The sequence below is a fragment of the Parus major genome, chromosome 10 (genome assembly GCF_001522545.3).
Source record: "Parus major isolate Abel chromosome 10, Parus_major1.1, whole genome shotgun sequence".
NCBI classification, from domain to species: domain Eukaryota; kingdom Metazoa; phylum Chordata; class Aves; order Passeriformes; family Paridae; genus Parus; species Parus major.
Window position 1 is genome coordinate 498,814 of NC_031779.1, and position 19,856 is coordinate 518,669.

The 19,856-nt window shown below is 52.1% G+C and overlaps 1 protein-coding gene across 2 annotated transcripts in view; it reads right to left on the bottom strand.

Moving 5' to 3' along the window:
• The window catches only part of TRIP4 (thyroid hormone receptor interactor 4), a 44,640-nt gene that overhangs the window by 13,686 nt on the left and 11,098 nt on the right, over positions 1–19,856 (bottom strand). Inside the window, exons 12-13 of one of the 2 annotated variants that reach the window (XR_001523602.3) lie at positions 7,286–7,388; positions 3,357–3,543 (exon numbers count right to left, since the gene is read on the bottom strand). Coding sequence is in view for 1 of the 2 variants with exons in the window: in XM_015639200.3 (XP_015494686.1) it covers positions 3,428–3,543; positions 7,286–7,388 (219 nt within the window). In the remaining variant the exon portion in view is untranslated. Of the gene's footprint in view, positions 1–3,299; positions 3,544–7,285; positions 7,389–19,856 lie in introns of those variants that run through there. The other variant, XM_015639200.3, reaches the window with a different exon arrangement.

Below are 19,856 nucleotides of genomic sequence, written 5' to 3' on the forward strand. Positions count from 1 at the left end.
CGCCGGGCGGGGCGGGGCGGACGCGCCGCAAAACGCGGAGGGCGGAACGTGGAGCGGCGTCCCCGGCCGGCGGGAAAACACGGAGCGGATCCACCGCCTGAAGGATCAGGAGCCGGAGAGAGACAAAGCCCGGCGCGGAGTATTCCCTGCCTTAGGAGCAGGAGCCCCCGTAGCGCCTCCTCGGAAATGGCTGGGGGAATCTTTTGGGGGTGTTTCACTCTCTGAGAGGCGACGTGTGAGACCTCAGCCCGGCACAGTACCCCCAAGGCCACGCTTGTAGCTCCCTGAGCCAGCACAGAAAGGCAGGGGGCGGAAGTCATCACCTCCCCGGGGCATCCACACCTACCTCAAAATCCATTACATTGTGCCCCACTCTGCCACTTTTCCTTTCCAAACACTCTTCCGAATGGAAAGAGCACCTGAGTCTTCAGCCGTTCTCATGTCCTGGACATGTCACCTAAACTCTCTAATTCCCACCCAAAGCCTCAGCACTGGCCCTGCTAACCTGGAAGGAAAGTCCAGCTCACCTCAACCCTGGCTCCTGGACAATCCAAAACCTGCATTCCCAAAGCCTCAGCATCAGCCCCACCATTTGGTGAGGAAATTTCGGTTCACCTCAGTGGAGATGTCCCAGTGCTGTGTCCGTGACACCCCAAACCCAGGCAGGTGAATCAGTGTGGCAAGCTGTGCCAATGGGAGATGGGATGCAGGATCCCAGCTGGCATCTGTCAGCGCTGAGCACGGAGCAGGGACATGCAGGAATCTGCAGATGGAGAGGGGAGCACCAACTCCATCTACCCAGCCAGGTTCTGCTATAAGTTTTCCAGCCCAAAGAGGTGCCACTATTCCTTGAGTGTGCCACCATCCAGTGTGGTTTCAGGAGAGCACTGTAAGAGAAGCCAATTTCTGATGCTTTTTGCCCCAAATAAGGACAACACAAGACCCAAATCCCTGGCAAAGGAGGTGATACCGAGAAGGCCAGAGGTTTGGGTGTCTCACCGGCTTTTGGGGCTGGGGCAGGTGGGAGGGAACCAGAAGACATTTAAAGCAATGGGAAAAGAGGGATCAGAATTCTTAAAGCCCAAAAGAGAGAAAGAGGAGAAATCCTTCCATATCCTGACAAGGAGAAACTGTTCTCACACAGCACAGAGCCAATGCTGGCAGGCTCCAAGACAACCTGTATTAATAAAACCAAGTCAGTTTTTACTGAAGTATTTTCAAGGATTGTGTAAAAGGTTTTATGGGCATTTGGTGTTGATGTTCAGCAATTCTCAGACCAGGAATGGTGCTTTCAAGGGTGGAAAAACAAGCATCAGACAGGAACACAGGATGAGCCAGGGATGGGCCAGTGCATCTTTCCCAGCAAAATTGTGATGCCACTAACACAGGAGGAAAATAAAAGCCCTGCCAGGCAAGGCAGCTCCATTGGGAATGATCTGGGCATCGCTCCAACAACATGTTTTGCCATGACCACGAGCAGGGCCCATGATCCAGCCTCCCTGCAGCTGTCAGAGATCCCACAGAATCCTACAGGTGATGGTGGATGTGAAACCCTTAGGGAGGAAAGCTACAGGCACCAGGTACATGTGAATGTGAGTGACAAAGGACAGGGAAGACAACAAGGCAGCAGCCACTCCCAGAGCTGGATGCAAGAGATGGGTCTGGTTTAATATGGAGCCAAATCATGGGCTCATATTAAAGCCTGGCTCAGGCATGGGATGGGTGACCCGTCTGGGCAAGCATCTTGGGATGGGGATTTTAACAGGCACTAGGCGTGATGGGAAGGTGGGATTTTGTGGGATCACAGAGTTGGTACCAGATCCCACTCTGTCATGATCTCGTTTGATGGTGCTGCACTCCTGGGACAGGAGCTGGAGCTGCAGCACCTGGAGCCAGCCTGGCACCTCCTCCCTCGGTGCTGACTTCCATGCCGCCGTGTCCCGCCTCTCCCACACAGCCCACAAGGAAAGCCTGTCCTGCCTCCTTTTTCCCAAGGCACCAAGACCCCAGGATGACTCCCCAGGCCCCTCATCCCTCCCCAGCTCTACTCCAAATGGCACCACAGATATTCTCCATCACTCTCAAGGGACACCCACCAAGATAGCAGGATCTCCATGTGAGAAGAGTACAGGAGTGAAGTCTCTAGGAATCCCAGCACAGCTGACTGGACCACAGTGGTGGGACACAAGGGACAGAGTGGATGGAGGGGGAGATACAGCCAGAGGAGGATGGAAGCAGGAGAATTCCATCACCCTTGGCCACATTGAACAGCAGCTCCCACACCATGAACTCTGTGCCAATTGCAGGCAGCTCAGAGCTGAAACACCCGGATTTTCCCACTGAGGAATAATGTGGGTGGGTGTTGGATCCAGCCCCATCATTTCCAGCACCTCAGAGATCCTACAGACAGCAAAGGGAGCCAAAAGAAAACTCCCAGGGCAAATGGCATGGGACAAGTTCCAGTGCTTCAGCACTATGAATGCTTTGCACCCTCCTCCTCCTCTCCTGTGGGGCAGAGGGCTGGGACAACCCACACCCAGGGACTGTGCCAAGCAGTTGAGCTGGCAGCTCCCACTGCATTCCTGGGAAAGAGGAGGAGAAAGGATGCTGGGAGTGCTGGGGGGTCACTCCATCCCCCCCAGAGCAGGGTGGGTTCAGGGTAATGAGGAGGAGCTCTTAGCCCATGGCAAGGCAGAGCCTGGAGCGCTGCAGCACGAAGGGATCACAGCCCAGTACGCAGCAGGGCGTGATGAGCATGGACACAGCAGTGTTGGGGGAGGCCCAGTGGCAGGGAGTAGAGAAAAAGTCGAAATTCAGCTTATTCCACAGGTGCTCTACACACAGCTGCTGGGGGCAAGGTCTTGGGGGGTGGCTGCTGCTTTGGTACAAATCCGAAGGATGTAAGGCTGGGCACTCAGCAGTGATTCCAAAGGGCTGGAAGAGCACCTGTGAGCAGGCACAGAGCCCACCCCTAACCCCAAACCTCCCATTCCCACTTGGCAGGGCTCAGGCTCTCTGGCTGTTGGGAGCCATCCCCCTCATCCCTCCAGCTTCTCCTCCATGTGTCTGACCCCACAGAGCCAAAAACAACTCAAGGCACTTTTTGGAGAGGGAGATCCTGCCTAAGCCAGGATGGAGCTGGGCTGCCTGCTGCTGGAGAGCTCCCCGAGCCCGCTCTGGGACCTGCTGCTCCTGGGGGTGCCAGTGATTGTTGAACCACATCCTGTCAAGCTCCATCTCCCACGCACCCTCGTCTGCAGCGCAGGACCTCCCTGGAAGCACGGGGCTGTTGGGCCAGGTCTTGGTAAAAACATGTCTCTTTTAATACTTTAAGGATACAAGAGATAAAGCAATACCTAAAAACAATCTGGGATCAGGGATCCATCTTGCACCTGCTTTCCAGAGCTGAAGAGCATCCTGGCAGCCTTCAGAGGCAGTTGGGTGCTTCATGGGAACCAGTGCTGCTCCCCGGTGCACACCCCACGGCTTTCTGCTTCATTAACCCCTTCTTTGCTCCGCGATGGATCTTTGCATCCAGCTTCCCTGTAAAGAGGGGATGAAAGGAAAAAGAAAAACACAACAAACCCTCATCACTCTTTATTTTTAAATGCTATTTGCAATGCAAATGAGCTGGAGGCAGCGAGGTCTCCTAGTTAGTGTGTTCCTGTCACATCCAATTATCCTGCTTGAGGAGCCAGGCGTTTCCAGCCGCCGCAGCTTCCCTCCGCAGGCGCGACACTGGGGAGCCAGGGGCAAGCGTGTCCGACGTGGCCAGGAGACACCAGAGAGGGGGAAACTCGACAGGAAGAGTAAATTAACATCCAGCACTCTCCTGCCACTACCAGGGGGGAAACTGATCCCCGTGCCTACCCATGGGATGTGCATCGATACTGGGAGGAGATGGGGGACCATCTAAGGCAGGACTGGGGACAACAAACCCTCAGCTTGGGATGGTGGCGCAATGGGCACCCAGCGTGGTGGGGACACCTGCTCCACGTTGTCACGTGCCAGGTTGGTGGTCTCCGAGGCCATCTGCTGCCTTTGCCACCAGGGAAAACTCAGCCAGCAGCTCCAGTGGGACCTGGAGAAAACACTGCCTCTCCTTGTCCTTCTCCTTGGGGGCTTCACTGCCAGCTCTGCTTTCCCACCTGGGAGAGGAGCAGGACACCAGAACACCACATGATTTTGGGCAACTCCTGCTGCAGAAGGCAGAAGAGAAGCCAGGCATAGTGATGTGCTCCCTCAGAGGAGTGTCTTTGTCCTCTTCTTCCTGCCTGTAAAAATGCAAGGATGTCCCCGCTCTCCCAGCTCCCAGAGAGGCTCTGCCAGCAGCCAACACTGGTCACGTCCTCTAATGCCAGATCTCCCTAGGACTTGCCTTCCTGCTGCTCCCCTCCATCTTCCCATCCTCTAAATGTCAGCCTCATCCTGTCTCTGTAGCTGGGATCAGAGATAGGGCAAGATACACCAGGCTCCAAAGTTCTACTTCGGCCACTGCTCCAAAATCTGCTGGTAAATGTCCACGTGCCATAAGAAGCAGGTGCTTCTTTTTTCAGAGAAAATGGCTCCTAAGCAGCCAGTGACCATCACCTTCTCTTCAAGCCAAGAGAACATCCCAACTCCAGTTCAACAAGGATGGTTTGCAGATCACCACGCCACAGATCCACAAACTGAAACGTGGCTTGGAGGATGTTCTGGGAGATCCTCCATCCCCTTGGCCACCCCAGAGAAGACCTTCCCCACCACTGCCTAAGGATGAGGAAAAGGCCCCCTCCTTGCAGTTGCTGTTTCCAGTCCTTGGCACCCAAGCAGGCTGAGCCAGCAAATCCAGAAACAGTGTCAGACCACCCTATCCCAATGCCAGGTATTGGCAAGGTTTTGGCAAGAGAAAGGCAGCAAGTTCACATTCCCTCTATACTCTGGTCCCCCAACACCACCTACTGTCATCAGGGCTGTTATATTTCATGTGCCTGCCTGCTTCTCCTGGACCCCAGAAACACTGGGAATCTCCTCTGCTCCTCCAGCTAGAAAACACCACACAGGTAACCTTTCAGAAAAGGCTAAAACTAAGGCAAAGCCCCAGGGTCCCTTGCTCTTTCTGCTCAATGATTCAAGGCCTCTTGTCTCACACCATGTCCTCTGCTCCTCTGCACTCTTCCAGCTGCTGGCTGTTGGAGGGAGGTTTCTAAGTGATTGCTTCAGGGTAGCTCTGCCTGGATTCAAGAAAATCTCCAATGAGAAAGGGCAATGAGCTTTGTCCTCATGCGCTGAAACTACATAGGGACGTATCTAGGGAGAGCTGTGCTTCCAGATGCAACACTCTTTACCCATCCCTTCCACAAAAACAATCACCCTGGCAGCAAGAAGCATCTTAGGGTTTTTTCCCCATCCACAGGCCACTAGAAACAAGTAATTTGCAACAGAGAAGCATCCGGATGTCACTGTGGTGAGGTCCATGCTGTTATCTGGCAAGGAAAACTGCTCTGGCTTGGCTTCCCAACAGGACAAACTGGCATTTTGTCATGGTTTGAGCCAGGTTTCAAGGAGACCAGGGCAGCCAGCAAGCCCAGGTGGGGATGTGAGCTGGCACCTTCCCTCTGCTCTGCTTCCAGCTGGGAGAATTAAGCTTCTGACTGCCTGGGATGCAATGCCAGCTTCTATTAAAACAGCGCCTTGCGTCGATGATAGGTCAAAGGCTTCCCTGCTCCTTCCCTAGGCTGTCATAAATATCACCCAGACGGACCATGTCCCTTCTGGGAGGTGAACATGCAGCTCCACAGCCCTGCTGCGCTGCTCCTGTGACAGCTCCTGTTGGGATGGAGGGCAGGAAAGGCAGGGCCAGCAGTGGGAGTGGGAGCACAGGCAGCCGCCAGCACAGCCGGCTTCCTTCCAGGCTGTTAGACTGATCCTTCTCCAAGCAGGAAAGTGTCACAACACAAAGGAGATGATGTGACAGATGGGGAGGGGACTGGCAGCACCTGCACCCGGCAAGGCAGACGCACAGGAGCCACATAGCGGCTTCACCCTCTTCCACCCATGGCCAGACAGAGGCAGAGGTGGGAGTGAAGGAGCAGGAAAGCCTGGCAAGAGCAAAGGGGAGGTTAAAACAAGGGAAAAAAAGGATGCAGTGGCTGCACCAGCACGCGAGGGCCACAAGGCTGTTCGCCCACAGCCAAGATTTGCATCCAAAGTAACTCCTGCCTGCTCACTGACACTCAGAATAACCCATCTAGGGGGAGGACCACAAGTGAGATTCGAGCGCTTGCAGCCCTCCAAGCACTGGTCTCCACTGGCTGAATGCACCTCCCAGCTGCTGCTCAATCAAATGGTTTTGCAGGACATCCCAACACCCAGCTGTGGGAGAAAAGTGCTTCCCTGAGCCGAGAGGGAAAAAAACACTCAAGGCCAACAAAAATAACCCTCTGCTGTGCTTCAAAAAGCCCTTATTAACCAGTCCTGAGAAATGCCAACACTCCTGAGCCCCAGGTACTAGCCCAAGGATCCATGTGGAAAGGAGGGAGATCACCCAGTTGTCAGCTCTGCTGAATAAACAGCCAAGACTTTTCCTGCTTCTGCTGCTTTTAGCCCGTCAAATTAATTTTTCACATCCCCTGCAAGCACGTGCGGTGCCTTCCCCGGGCTGTGTGCTGGGGAGGCTGCTAATAAGGCCGGAGCTGACTGCGGGCTCCCCAGCTGCCTCATCCCTCCTCCATCCTTTTTATAGCAGTGGGCAGGAATAACTGGCAGCCTGTGGAGGGGCTGGTGGCTCGTAAAAAGGACCAACGACGCTGGCAAGCGCAGCGCGGACAGATGCTGCGGCGCTTCCCCGTGCGCCCTGCCAGGACATCCCATCCACTGGCCTGCAGATGGGGAACATCCATCTGGCCCTGCAGCTCTTGCTGCTCAAGCCCTGAGATCCAAGAGCGTGATTTGGAACCAGGGGATGCGGAGGGTGCCTGGATGTGCCTGGGCATTGCTGCACCGGCTCCTGTCCTGAGCCAGGCTAATGCTGGCAGCAGTTCAGCCACCGCCACCACTGCTCTTTGACTCCCCGAGTGCTTGCAGAGGCAGGAAGAAGCATGTATTTTAAAGGAAGCAACATCTGGGGAAAGGGGAACCGAAGACACAAAAAGTATTACAGATGTACTCGAGCCATTAAACAAACACCTCCAGATCAAAGAGCAGACGGCAAAGGTTGGGAACTCATCTGGCAATGGCAAGCTGGGGTGGCGAGGGCATCCGGCTCCAAGGGCTGGGGGGGCTTTGGGGAAACTTTACTACTTACAGATTTTGTGTTTTCCTTTGATGGGAAACTTCAGAACCATCTCCTGGGGATTAGTGCAGATAAAGACAAATGGAGACCCGGACTCCTGGCTCAGGTCTGGATACTGTGAAACACAGAGAGACACAGAGAGCAAAGTCAGGACAGCCGCATGGGCACAGAAAGAGCTGAGTGGGCAAGAACAGAGGGATCTAAGCCAACACATGGGCTATATGGAGGCTGTAGCAGCTCAGACCAAACCACTTGAAGAACTTTTAATGAAAAAAAAACCCAAACAATTCCAGGTTTGGGTCTTATTCTGCAAGCCCCTTGCTCAGGGTCTTCCCACCATGCCTCTGCTGGAGCTTGCTACCTCTTTGGATCCACTCACCCTGGGTTGTCCCAAACTCCTTTCAGCCTCCTTTAGCACCTTTAGACCTGTGCTACCCCAGTGGTTTCACACTTGATTTAGGCTGATCAGAACCCTGGGAGAGAGGAAGGCAGTCAGGGCCCTACCATCATCAGCCCACCTGTTCACTGGGACTGGCAAGGGACAGATCTTCAGCCTCATGCATCCCTGGATTCAGATGACAAGGAAAATGAGTATTTCCACTAATCCCTAACTGGTCATGAACAGCACACCAGTACCTCAACCAAACAACCTGCCAAACCCAGCCTTGAAATGACCATCAGAAGAGCGGCCACCACCAGCTGTCCCAGCTACAGATACATCCCCAAATGTTCCTCACAGAACTCAATCAAGGATTTGAGATTTGGAGAGTGTCCTGCTGGGGGAACATGCATTCCTTGATATTTACTTGCATTTAAAGGGTGAGCAACACACCTGCTACATACCAAGGTGATGGCTCAGAAGGGCCAGCTCAGGGCTGACTCCATTCACAGTCAATAGAGGGACTTTACCACACTGAAGACATGGGGGAAATTTATAGGAATAGAATAAACAGACTCATAGGCAGAATCATAGAAGCGTTTAGGTTGGAAATAGACCTCTAAAATTGTTTCTCTCATTAGCCATGTGGGGGAAAAGGAGAAAAAAACCCACTCCATGCAGGAAGCACACCAAGATCCTGGCTGGCTGCAGCTCAGCCTCCCTGGCATTCAGAGGTGAAATGCAAAACAGTCATAAAAAATGTATATCTCAGCTCTCACCTCAGATTGTCCACGAGCTGCAGAGCTGGTGCTGACAGGCACTGAGGCCAGTGCATGTCACGAGGATGCTCCAGGAAACCCTGCTCAAACAGACTGCGGAAGTCGTTTTCCTTCCATGGGAAAACTGCCTTCTCTTTTTTCCTGCTCCCCTGCCTTCCTTGAGCAGATCCATCAAGGCTGCTGGAGGGGACAGGATGCCAGACCAGATGGAGCTGCGTGTCCTGGCAAATCCCCCATTTGTTACTAACAAATGACTCCTAGGCCGAGTGTTTGAAAAGCTCTCACCGACCTGCCAAAATGAGTTTGGATTTGCCCTGGAACAGCTGGGCATGGCAAGGGAAGCAGGGAGCAACCCACTCTCCCCACATTGCAGCAGGGTTTGGCAGCACTGCCAGCAATTCAGGGAGATTTACAGAAGCCCAACGCCGGGATTGGACCAACCAGGGGAAGCGTTTCCAAGCCCTCTCATTTTACAAGAGCATGTAAGAGCTGTGCACTGAGTAAGAGAGAGGTACAAGCAGTCAGCTGCTCCATGCAGCTCCGTGCCGGGGAGGAGGAGCCGCGCTGATCCGCATCCTGCGCCCATGCCCTGCTGCACCGACCCAGCCTTGGACAGGTTTCTTCCTCTCTCTTCTTTTTTGGCTGAGTTACCTTACTTGACTTGCTTCCACTGCTCCATGCCCATGCCAAGGATTTTCATTTCCCATCTGCAGGGAAGGAGGATCTTGGAAGGTTAGGAAGAGCCAATGTGAATATCCCCGGCCAACGCCTGGAGAGTGTGAAATGCTGGCACTGCTTTGTCGCTGTCGGCATCGCCTGGCTGACTGGTGGCACCTCCGTGCTGGAGGACCTGAGGACAAGCTGAAGGACCAAGGTCCTCCAAGGCGGGAGGACCAAAGGCAACCCAAACCTGGCCACAGAGCTGATCCTTTCCTGCTCCACTACACCTGGCTCAGCCTGTGGTTTCTCCAGCCAGGTGGGGCAGCCAGGACAGGTGTGTTGCCGAGGTCCTGCTGCTGGAATACAACTGCTTTCCAAATCCCCTCACCCCTCAGCCATCTCCCAGGTGGACCTGGACACCGCCATGTCCCCCTCACACCTTTTACAGCCCCATCCAGGGAACATCTCCCAAACAGGCACCAGCAGTGCAAGCAACAGCCAGTCAGTTTCTCCACTGACAGCATTCCTTCAAAACCAGGATCAAGCCTTCAGCTCCAACAGTTCCTGCTCAATCCAATCTCCAGGCCAAGGTGGATGCCACAACTGTGACTTGAATTCCTGCTTCCACACCACAGCCTTGCACCTTGCTGCCAGGGTGCATTTCTGTCTGTGAGCCATATCCCTCTGTGTTCTTCATTTTTAAAAAGCTTTGGTCCCTCCTCTGGCATCTCACTCCTTGGGGCAGGGAAGGAGCCCCTCAGCCAGCTGCTACATTTAAGGCTTCCTATTGTACCTACCCCAGAAACCTCTTACCTCATCCTGGTGAACAAAAATCCAGAATATTCCTGTGGTCTGGAGCTGAGAAAAAGCCATAACCCTCTCCTCTGCCTAGAGTCAGAATGCTCCCAGGTGAGGAAGATGAGGCTGAGCTCCCACAAGATGCTGAGCCAAACCAACAGCCCAGCTCCCTTCTTCCCCCAGGCCCTTCCATGACTGCATTCCATTCATTCATCCCACAGAAATTTAGGAAGCTCCACTCTCAGTGGAGACGCTGATACCAAGACACCAAACAGGTCTGCTTCTGTTACATTGTCCAAAGCTGCCCAAATTTAAGTACCAAAACCTGATTTCCCAGTTTCTGCTCTGAAAGGTCAGTCGAGTCACTCTATTGTCTGCAACACAGGAAGTTTAGGAGACAGGAGAAAAAATTTATTCACAACTACTCCACCCCACTGGCAGCCCATCATCATTTCAGTAAACCTGAGCTCGGAATAAAACCCAGAGCTGGTGTGGCAGAGGGAGAGGACAGAGCATAACCTGTCACATTGTTCAGGCTGGACAGGGCTTGGAGCAACCTGGTCTAGTGGAAGGCATGTTTCACACCATGGCAGGGCATGAAATGAGATGAACTTTAACTCCCAACCAGTCTGGGATTCTGTGATCACCAGTAAAGACAATCTCCAACAGGAGTTTTCCAAATAAAAGGCAAATTCAGAGAGAAACCCTGCTCACTCTCTTCCACAGATCTAGAATCAAACCCAGCCAGGAGTCTGACAGGGGACGTCCCTTCTTAAATTCAACAGCACTCATCTTTCTTATACTGGGGGTGTGAATAAGACAGGTGCTGGTACTCCAGGCTTTACACTGCCTCTACCTGGAGGCAAGTTGGTATTTAGAAGGTGGCTACAACAAACACAGTCCAGAGGCCAGACTGTCCCTCAAGAAGGAGCAAACCTACCCTTCTCCAATCCTGCAGATGACCAGGCAAGCTCAAAAAGAGTGGGGTTATGCAATGAAATTACAGTGTGAAAAAAATTATTCAGCCTCCTTTCAGACTTTCTGCCACCTTGCAGTCGGCTGGCAAGAGGCAGGTGGGAGGCCAGTGAGCTCTGTGGGCTGCAAACAAGCTGATGTGGCTCACCAAGAGCTGCTCCTCCCACTGCTTCCCACCAACACCCCACGGACACGCTCTACGCAAGGTCTCCATGCAAGCACTGTCCCCCCCGCCTGTCCTACCTCTCCAGCTGGGCTTCAGTTTGCTGCTAACAGTTCTGGAAGATCCCAGCTGTGAGGAGATTAGGTGGGAGGGAAGAGAAAAGCAGATCTCAAGGCAGCTTAACACCCGCAGGAAGAGCTCGAGGTTAAATGAAGCTGGAAAAGGGAGCTGAGCGCTAGGCTCCACTAAAAACCAGCCACCAGACTCACCCTCCCGCCAGGGCCAGCGCTTTGAACACGTATTAAGTGGCTATCAGAGGTCCCCAATAGCCACCCAGCTCAAGCTGCAAGCAGGGATAATTGCTAATGAATGTTCCCTACACTTTGTTTTCACCATCCCTCGTCTCCCATCACCAGCTTGTCACCACCAGGAATAGCAGCAGGGCTGCCAGCCTCCCGCTCCACAGCCCACAGCAAAAGAGCAAAGGAGGGGACGAGCCAGCTCAGAGCCAGCAGAGACACAAACCCACCTTCTCTGACATCTGAGAAAAAAAAATTCCTGTTATATTTTTCCCCCCACACCAATCTGTTACCTTTTTTTTTTTCTCCAATTTAGGTAAAGCCTGCAGCAGGATGCTGGGGCCTTGCAGGCTCACTCAGCATCCGTGGTACCAGCACAGCATTTGGGACCCTTTGCTCATCCCGATTCCACCTCCAAAGGAGAAAAAAACACGGAGAAGGGCCTTTCACAAGCCCCTCAATTGCTGCACCCCTCCCCAGTAAGCTGCACTGGCTTGAACCCAAGCGCCATGACCCGAAGGCAGGGGAATGGAAAGAGCAGAAGGAAAATGTCCTGGGGGGAAGCCAAACCATCACTAACGAGATGAGCTCTGCTCCGGTGCATCCGAGGCAGGAACAAAGGCACTGCGTGCACGGAGCAGCGGCTCTGCACAGCACAAAGCCCGAGAGCGCTCCCGGCAGCTCCTTTAGCGACCCTCCAGGAGCATTCCTGCTCTCATTAAGGCCTCGGGACACAAAGGGGTGGGAACAGTCCCGGTTTCACACACAGCCTGTGGAGCCCTGCAGTGCAGCCTGAGCTCTGCTCTCCTCACCACGGAGCGCACATCCCGCTCAGCCGGAGCACGGTGGAGAACTGCACGCTGGAACCTGTGATCCTTCCCCGCTGCCACTCTCTCCATCTTACAGCTGCCAGGGGCACCAGCAGCGAGGAGCTGCTCGAGATGCTCTGCAAGGTTCATGATGGAAAGGGGTGAATCATTTTCCTGGCGTGGCTGCTCGGTGAACAACAGGGAAAACACGGCTCGCTCTGCCAGGCAACGCCGGGCCAGGACACCCGCTCCAGCCTTCATTTCCCTGCTGCTCTCCAAGAGCTTTGGAATAAAAGAGGCAGCACTGGAAAGCAGTGCTGTCTGGAAAGAATAAAAGCAAGCAGACTCCATGTGTTGGCAAGAGAGTTTACCATAAAATGCATTCAAAGGAGAAAAAATCATCCTGGTGGAGGCAGCATCTCCTCTCAAAGAGTGGGGCTGCTGGATCCAGCAGTGGCAATAAATCAGCTCCCCCCAGCAGGCAGAAAAACACACTGGGCTCTTCCTGGGTGCTGGAGACACCCCATGGCCACATGCAAAAAGAGGAGTAGGATGCAAGGGATCCCCTGGGAGCCAAACTTCCTTCACCCTGTTTTCTTGGTGATTTGTGGGAGAGGTGGATCCGCTCTTTTTTCATGCCTCATAAGCTTCATCGCTGTCAGAGACACATAACAGGTAATTAACTACTAACCAGCCATTTTCTCCTCCTCTCCGGAGGGAAATTGCTCACCATCCAGCTAGAAAATGTTTCTTCAGTGGTTTGCAAGAGGGAAAAGAAAATGGGCAGCTTTTTGGGAACGATGGGGGGGTGCTGTGTCCAAAAAAGGGGCACTTGCAGCAGTGCCTGCACCACAAACACATGAATCCAGAAGAAATGAAGCCACCAAATATGAGAGAAAAAGCTTAATTGGATGTGGGTGCCACTGTGCCCAGGCCACATTTGGCCTGTCACTTTTCCAAGGAGAGTGGTTTAGGTGCATCAGCTCCCTGTCTGTTGTTCCCACAACAGTGGTCTCCATCATCTCTTTACAAGGACATTCCCTCTGGGGAATTATCCAGCCAATTTTCCCAACACAGCCTTCACCCTGAGTGCTGCAGGGCACATTCACCCAAAGGTGACACACAACTGCCAACAGCAGATCCAAGCTTCCCACTGCTGTGTCACCTCCTGATTCAGCCCTCCAGTCCTGAAAAGCGCTTGCAGAGCACCGAGCGCTTCACTCCACGTTTCCATTGCCCTCATGACCCAGTCTTGCATCACACTTCCAACTCTAAGCACGTTCTCAAGCACCATCTTTTAAGGTCGTAGGCCAACCAGCCTTTGGCCCAGGAGAAATATAACATTTTCCTAAACAGAAACCCTGAAGCAGATCCAAGTTTCTGGAAATGCCAAATTTTCTAGCTTGAGGCAGAAACATTCAGAACATCCACCCAAAGAACACTACAAGCTGTCCTTGGCCATGGAAGGGCTCAGAGATGCAGCGGAGCTGCTCCACAGAGGCTGTGCTAGCGAAGGGATAAGGGTTGATGTTCAATTCAAATCAACTGAAGACAAAAAGAAGGGAAAAAAGTAGAATCACAAAGAAATCCAAACAAAAGCCATCAGCCAAACTTTTGTTTGAAAGCCTGTCAGGTCTAGACTGCAACGTGTGAGGAAGGAACAGCTCGAAACCACAGCTGCTAATGGTTATGGATTTGGCAATCAAAATGTCTTTGTTAAAAAAAAAAGAGAAAAAAAGTTAACTGCCTGACTAGGAGGCTACAAACCGCAGCCTTGATGCATTGTTGCAGTCAACATCCTCCCTGCTGTTCCTGAGCGCTTACAGCTGCTGCTGGCAGCTCAGGCGCTGGCACACATTCCCTGCACCAGGATGCACAAGGAATTTTGTGAGCCTGCCTTCCTTTCCCCTTCTTCCTGCCACAATGCCTGGCAGCCCTCGGCTGCTCTGCCCCTCGCATGCTTGCCTGGTACACAAGCAGCTCCAGGCCCAGCAGGCTGGGATCGCCCCTGGACCCTTCCCTGGCCAGGCGAATCCACCTCCAGCCCAGAGCCCAGCTCCCATCGAGGTGTTCCTACTCCATAGGCTGTACTTTGATTTGAAGGGCAGGGGAAGTAATTAAAACGTAGCAAGTAATAACAGGACTTTGAAATGGAGATTTATAATTCGAACTTGTGCTGGTGCACTCAGAGCAGTGTGCCAGGGCTCCTGTCTGTGGGACAGCCAGAGCAGCCAGCAGTGCCAGCAGCAGCTGCTGCACACCGCAGCTCTCCCCGAAGCAGCAGTGCAGGACCTACAGCCACCAACACCCTCCTGCAGCTCCCATCCCAGCCCAGGACAGCACCTGCCCGTGGAAAAACCTGGAAAGGCTGGAGATGTTCATAGAGCACCTGACAACCAGTTCAGGAGAAACTGGGTGGACTTGGAATAATATTTGGGAAGGTGCTAGGCTGGAAGGGCTGTTTTCATCCACCTGTGCCAAAGGATAGCAGGGGCAGGGCTAAGCTCAGCTCCAGTGCAGCCCCATCACCCACACCATCGGACAGACTCAGCAAGGAAAAGGGAAAAGCAATGGCAAGGAGATGAGGGGGACCAGGGATCCTCATGGAGTTGCACCTGACTAGACACAGTCAGACTTCAAGCAGCTTCACAAAGTCCTTTCATAATCAGAGCTGGAAAGGACAAGGGTAGGACACACAGCCAAGCCAGAAAGGCCAAACGTCGGGAGCACAGCCCAGCTGTGTCCCTGCCTTGGCGCCCTTGGGCAGCTGCCTCTCCCCATGCTGCTCCCCAAGGAGGAATGATGCAGCAACTGCTCCCAGGATGGATTCAACCCCTCGCATGGGATCTCTCACAGGAGCAGGAAATGCATTGGAACGACCGGTCTGTTCAGGGTTAGGAAATCAATGACACACCAACAAAAGCTGAAGCAAGCAGAGTCCTTGGGCACTCTACATGTGCTGTGGGGGTTGTATTTGGGATCACTATGGAAAGGGTGGCCACAGCTCAACCTGGATGGGAAGGCAGTGGGGCACCTGACCTGGGGCTCCAGGTCAGTTTTATCTAACCCTCAGTTTCAGGATAAAATAAAACCCAAACACTGAGAAGGCAGCAAGTATCAGTGACCACATCTGAGAGAGGGAAAAGGCCCTGCCAGCTCATGAGTAGTTTGCTGAAATGGTAGCAGAGGCAAAGTCCACAGTCATCATTAATTAAGTCATATGCTTCAGCCTTGGCTTCACTTTCTCCCTTGGGTTCAGGAAACCAGAGGAGAGGGCAAGCAGGCCTCTATCATTCGATTTCTTTGGCATGCTAATGCATTCCTAAATTAATCATCATCAAGTGACAATCACTCCTTCATCTTAACAGCCTGAGCAGTGGCCTGAGCAAACCTGCTAGCTTATGCAAGGCAGCTGGAGGCTCAGAAGAGCCTCTGATGAAAACCAAAGCACTTCCCATATGGAAAAACTCCCCCATCTCTTACCGTCTCTAATCCAAACCAGCTGCACTCCTGCTCTGCTCCCACAACCACAAATCAGGGGATTTTGTGGGGTGAGAACCTGAATTAAAGAGATGCATCACCCTGTGAGCCAGCCTAATGCCTGACACCACTGGATCTGGCATCTGGCTGCGCAGAAAAGACAAATTCAGCTCAGGAGAATGCAGGGCCCTGTAAAGTTCAAAGGCCTTTCATGGGTTGCAATCATTAACAGCCACCTAGACTGCTCCAGAAGGAAGGATATCTGACCTAGCTAAAAGTCCTTCACTGGGGAGAGGTGCCTCAGGAATGAGAAGGCAAATATCCTGGTGGTGGAGGCAAGGAAGGCGCCAGGACAGCCACAGTACCACACAAACAGGCATTTGTCTCACTCGGAGCCCGCACTAGGAAACCTTTCCCTCAGGGACCAGGTCCTCATAAAAAGTCTCTATGCATTTATACTGTTTTTAGAAGTACACATCAATGTCTATGTTTGTGTTTCTCCCTCCCATTAACTCCTTAGGAAAATATTCCCAGAGGGCTATTGTTCCTTTATTTGGAGATAATCTAAACAGGCACCTTCTGGAGTCTAAATATAGAAAGTCTCTACTCTTCTTCATTCCTCTTTGAGAATCTAAACCAAGTTCTGTGCACTGGGCACCTGAGTCTCATTTTTTTTTTGTTTGCTCTTTTCACCAGGGAGAGCAGCCAAGAGTTTAAACCCAAATTTTCTGAGTGGGAAAGCTGGAGCCCATTTAAATGATAGTTGCAATCTCAAAATATGCACAAAAATAGCATCTACATATTCCCCTGTGCAGATTTAGGACACTAAGTGATCACCTAGAAATGAAAAACAAACACTTAACTCCTATCAAACATAATTAGCCAATATTTCAGCCTACTATAATAGCTCTATCCAGTATCGGTGTGCGTCTGCACTCAAAATAAACCAAACACACCTATCAAGCACCAAAACAGCAGCAGGAAACACACTTTTTCCAATTCAATAGTCTCTCAGATCAGTCATTAGGAAAATGAACATGGACTTCAGAGCACATGGAAATGGCATCAATGTAAACACTTCCCTGCTGGCTTTAGTCCTGTGCCAAGCCCTGCCTGCCCCATCCCACAGATCCCAAGTGGGCGCTGCTGAAGTCACCGACACCTCCTGCAGGAAAACAAGGGCAGCTCCTTGCTCTGCTCAAGGTGTCAGTGACGTCAGCCCCGGAGCAAGGAAAAGCCATAGTGAACGCTTGGATCTCCGAGGGGGAAAAAAGTTTCCAGGTCACCTCAAGCTGAAAAGTGTAACAAAGGAACCATTCTGGTCTTGAGCAGGGATTTTTGGGCTGCTGCCAGGAAGAGAAGGAAATGAGCCCAGAATGTATTCTGAGGAGGGGCAAGATGTGCAAAGCTCAACTGGAAATCCCAAGGTTTCAGAGATTCTCCAGGCACCAGGCAGCCAGGGCTGAATTGAGGAAGCAGCTCCTGCTGCAGGTCCCTGAGAACAGAGCAGGTGACGCTGGACACCTGGGCTGGACCCTCCTACCTGAACACAAGTTCTGCTGCCAGAGCAGCTTCAAGCTGAAGATCACAGCTCTGAGCAGTAAAATGGGGTGTAAATAACATCTGACTGGAAGAATTGCTTTATTTTCCACGTGGGAAAGAGACCCAGAGGAGCAGATTTAACTAGTTCATGCAACAGGCAGCATTACTGGGATTAGAGTACCTGACGTGCCACTGATCCTAATCCCAAGGACGTCTCTACTCTTCCTCTGCTCCTTGCCAGCTCCAGCACTCCAGATCCTGTTCCATCATCACTTCCCACACATCCTCAGGATCTGCAAACCATCTCAAGGACGTCAGTCGGGCTGCAAATGCTGCAGGTAGGGCAGAGGAAAGCAGGACCGCCGCCTCTGAGTGGTGATGAAAGGCCAGGCTTACATGTGCAGTAAAAATGTGGATAAATAACCCCTCCCTGGTCATAATGCAAGAGCTCTGGCAGGGAATGGGTCTCTGACTCTGCTGGGACAGCACTGCTTAATTTTGGCTTTTTGAGCACAAGTGTAAAAAAAAAAAGAAAATTAAATGAGGATAATGATAGAAAAATACCAGCGGGGTGCCACAACATCTTCATTAGCAACCCAAGAGAGGATGCAAACAGCAGGGAAATTAAATCTGCAGACAGTGCTAAACAGGGACTGGGTGACAGCAGTGAAAGGGCAGAGAGGTAATGGGAGAGTCATAGTGGGGACAGACCACAAAACCATGGAATCACAGACTGGATTAAGTTGGAAAGAACCTTAAAGCTCATCTCATTCCACCCCCTGCTATGGACAGGGACACCTTCCATTAGCCCAGGTTGATTCAAGCCCTGTCCAACGTGGCCTGGAACACTCCCAGAGATGGGGAAGCCCCAGCTTCTCTGGAAAACCTGTGCCAGGGCCTCACCTCCCTCACAGGGATCAGTTTCTTCCCAATATCCCATCTAACCCTGCCCTCTGGCAGTGGGAAACCATTTCCCCATGTCCTGGCACTCCTTGTCCCCAAGTCCCTCTCCAGCTCTCCTGGAGCCCCTTCAGGCACTGGAGGGTACTCTGAGGCCTCCTCAGAGCCTTCTCTTCTCCAGGTGAGCACCCCTGGGATGAAGAAAAACAAACCTAGCTTCTGTGGATGCCAAAAAACACTGGATCACCATCAAAACACCATAAGCAAGCCAGGAGCTATTTCATCCTCAGGAGGTTGGTATAACCTGCAAGCAAGGTTCACCATGCACTTGTGAAATGATTTCTTCTGGAACATGCAGGAGCCTCAAACAGGAGGTTGTGAGGAGGAGAGGTGTGAGTCAAAGCACAGCGCCTGGAAAAGCTCCACGAGAGCTCAGTCCCCGAGAGGTCTCTGCTCTGCATCACCTCCCCTCGCCTGCTCACACATTCCTTGAAAATACCCAATGTTTCTGCATGCCCTAAGTGGTGAAAAAGCATCACATTCCTTGCCTTGGTCCCTGAGATACAAGGAATCTTCACACACCAGGAAATGGCTGGATCACAGTGCTGGTGCTGCTGATGAACCTGTGCTGAAACACCCATGTGAGCAACCGGAATTTCCTACTCCCAGCAAGACACTACTCAGATTTCTGAGCTGGTGCTGTACACTTTGTCATCATGCTGATATTTGCAATTAAATTCAGCCCAGCTTCCTTCAGATGCACTTGCTGCTCTTGAGAGCCCAAAAAAACAGGTATTTTCTCAGAAATCAACTGCAGAAAGGCTCACATCTCTGGATTTTAGCTCACAAGCGAAGGAAATTACTGCTACTTAAAGGAATCCTAGGAAAAACAGACAAAATCACCCTAACAAGGCAGGAAATTAGGAGTTATGAGTAGTTTGCAATACAGGAGCAGCAAAAAGCCAGAGAAATACAACCCAGGAAATGCCTCAGCATTGAGGAGAAAGAGAAATCTGTCATTAACAGGTTGGATAATGGTGCTCCTGGAATACACTGCTCTGCCTCCTGTGCCTCTGCAGCCAAGCAGTGCCCAGAAACTGGGAGGGACTTCCAGAGAATGTGGCTAATTGTGAAGGTCCTCCATGGGAAGATTAAAGCTAGTTACCTACAGCACAATTCCCAGATCAGAGATGCTGTCCCAACCATTCTACCAATACCTGAAGAACACATCTACAAAGGAAGAGGAGGGATTGTGACAAAGAGAAAAATACTTGTAAGAGACCAAGATCTATTTCTCCACCACAGCAGGAGATGGACAGGAATCTCCACTGAAGCCCAAACAGTCTGTTAGTGGATGCTACAAAAGAAAATCCCTCCACCACAGGAGCTCCACACCAGCCTCGGTGCCCCTTCCTCTTGCTTTCCCAAGGCTTGCTCCCATACTAAGCCAAAAACTCCAGTAGGTTTCATGGTATCCCAGTCCCAAAGCTCCCTCTGCTGCTCATACTCTAACTTCTCTGCCTTCTTCTTGTGTTAAGAGACAGCCTCACCAGAAATACAGTCCCTGTTTTTGCAGGCATCTCTCCCAGGTAAAAACCTCACAGGGTTTTGGAAAGCCAGAGCAGCACTTCCTGAACGACAGCCCCACCTCCTGCTGCCTCTCCAGCTCTTCACAGCAAGATCATGCTGTGAAGATCATCCTTCCCAAGGAACCCATCTATTCCACCTCACAAAATGGTGATGGCTCACTATCATGCCCTACATGGTTTGGTGATTCCCACCAGACCAAACGGGATGCG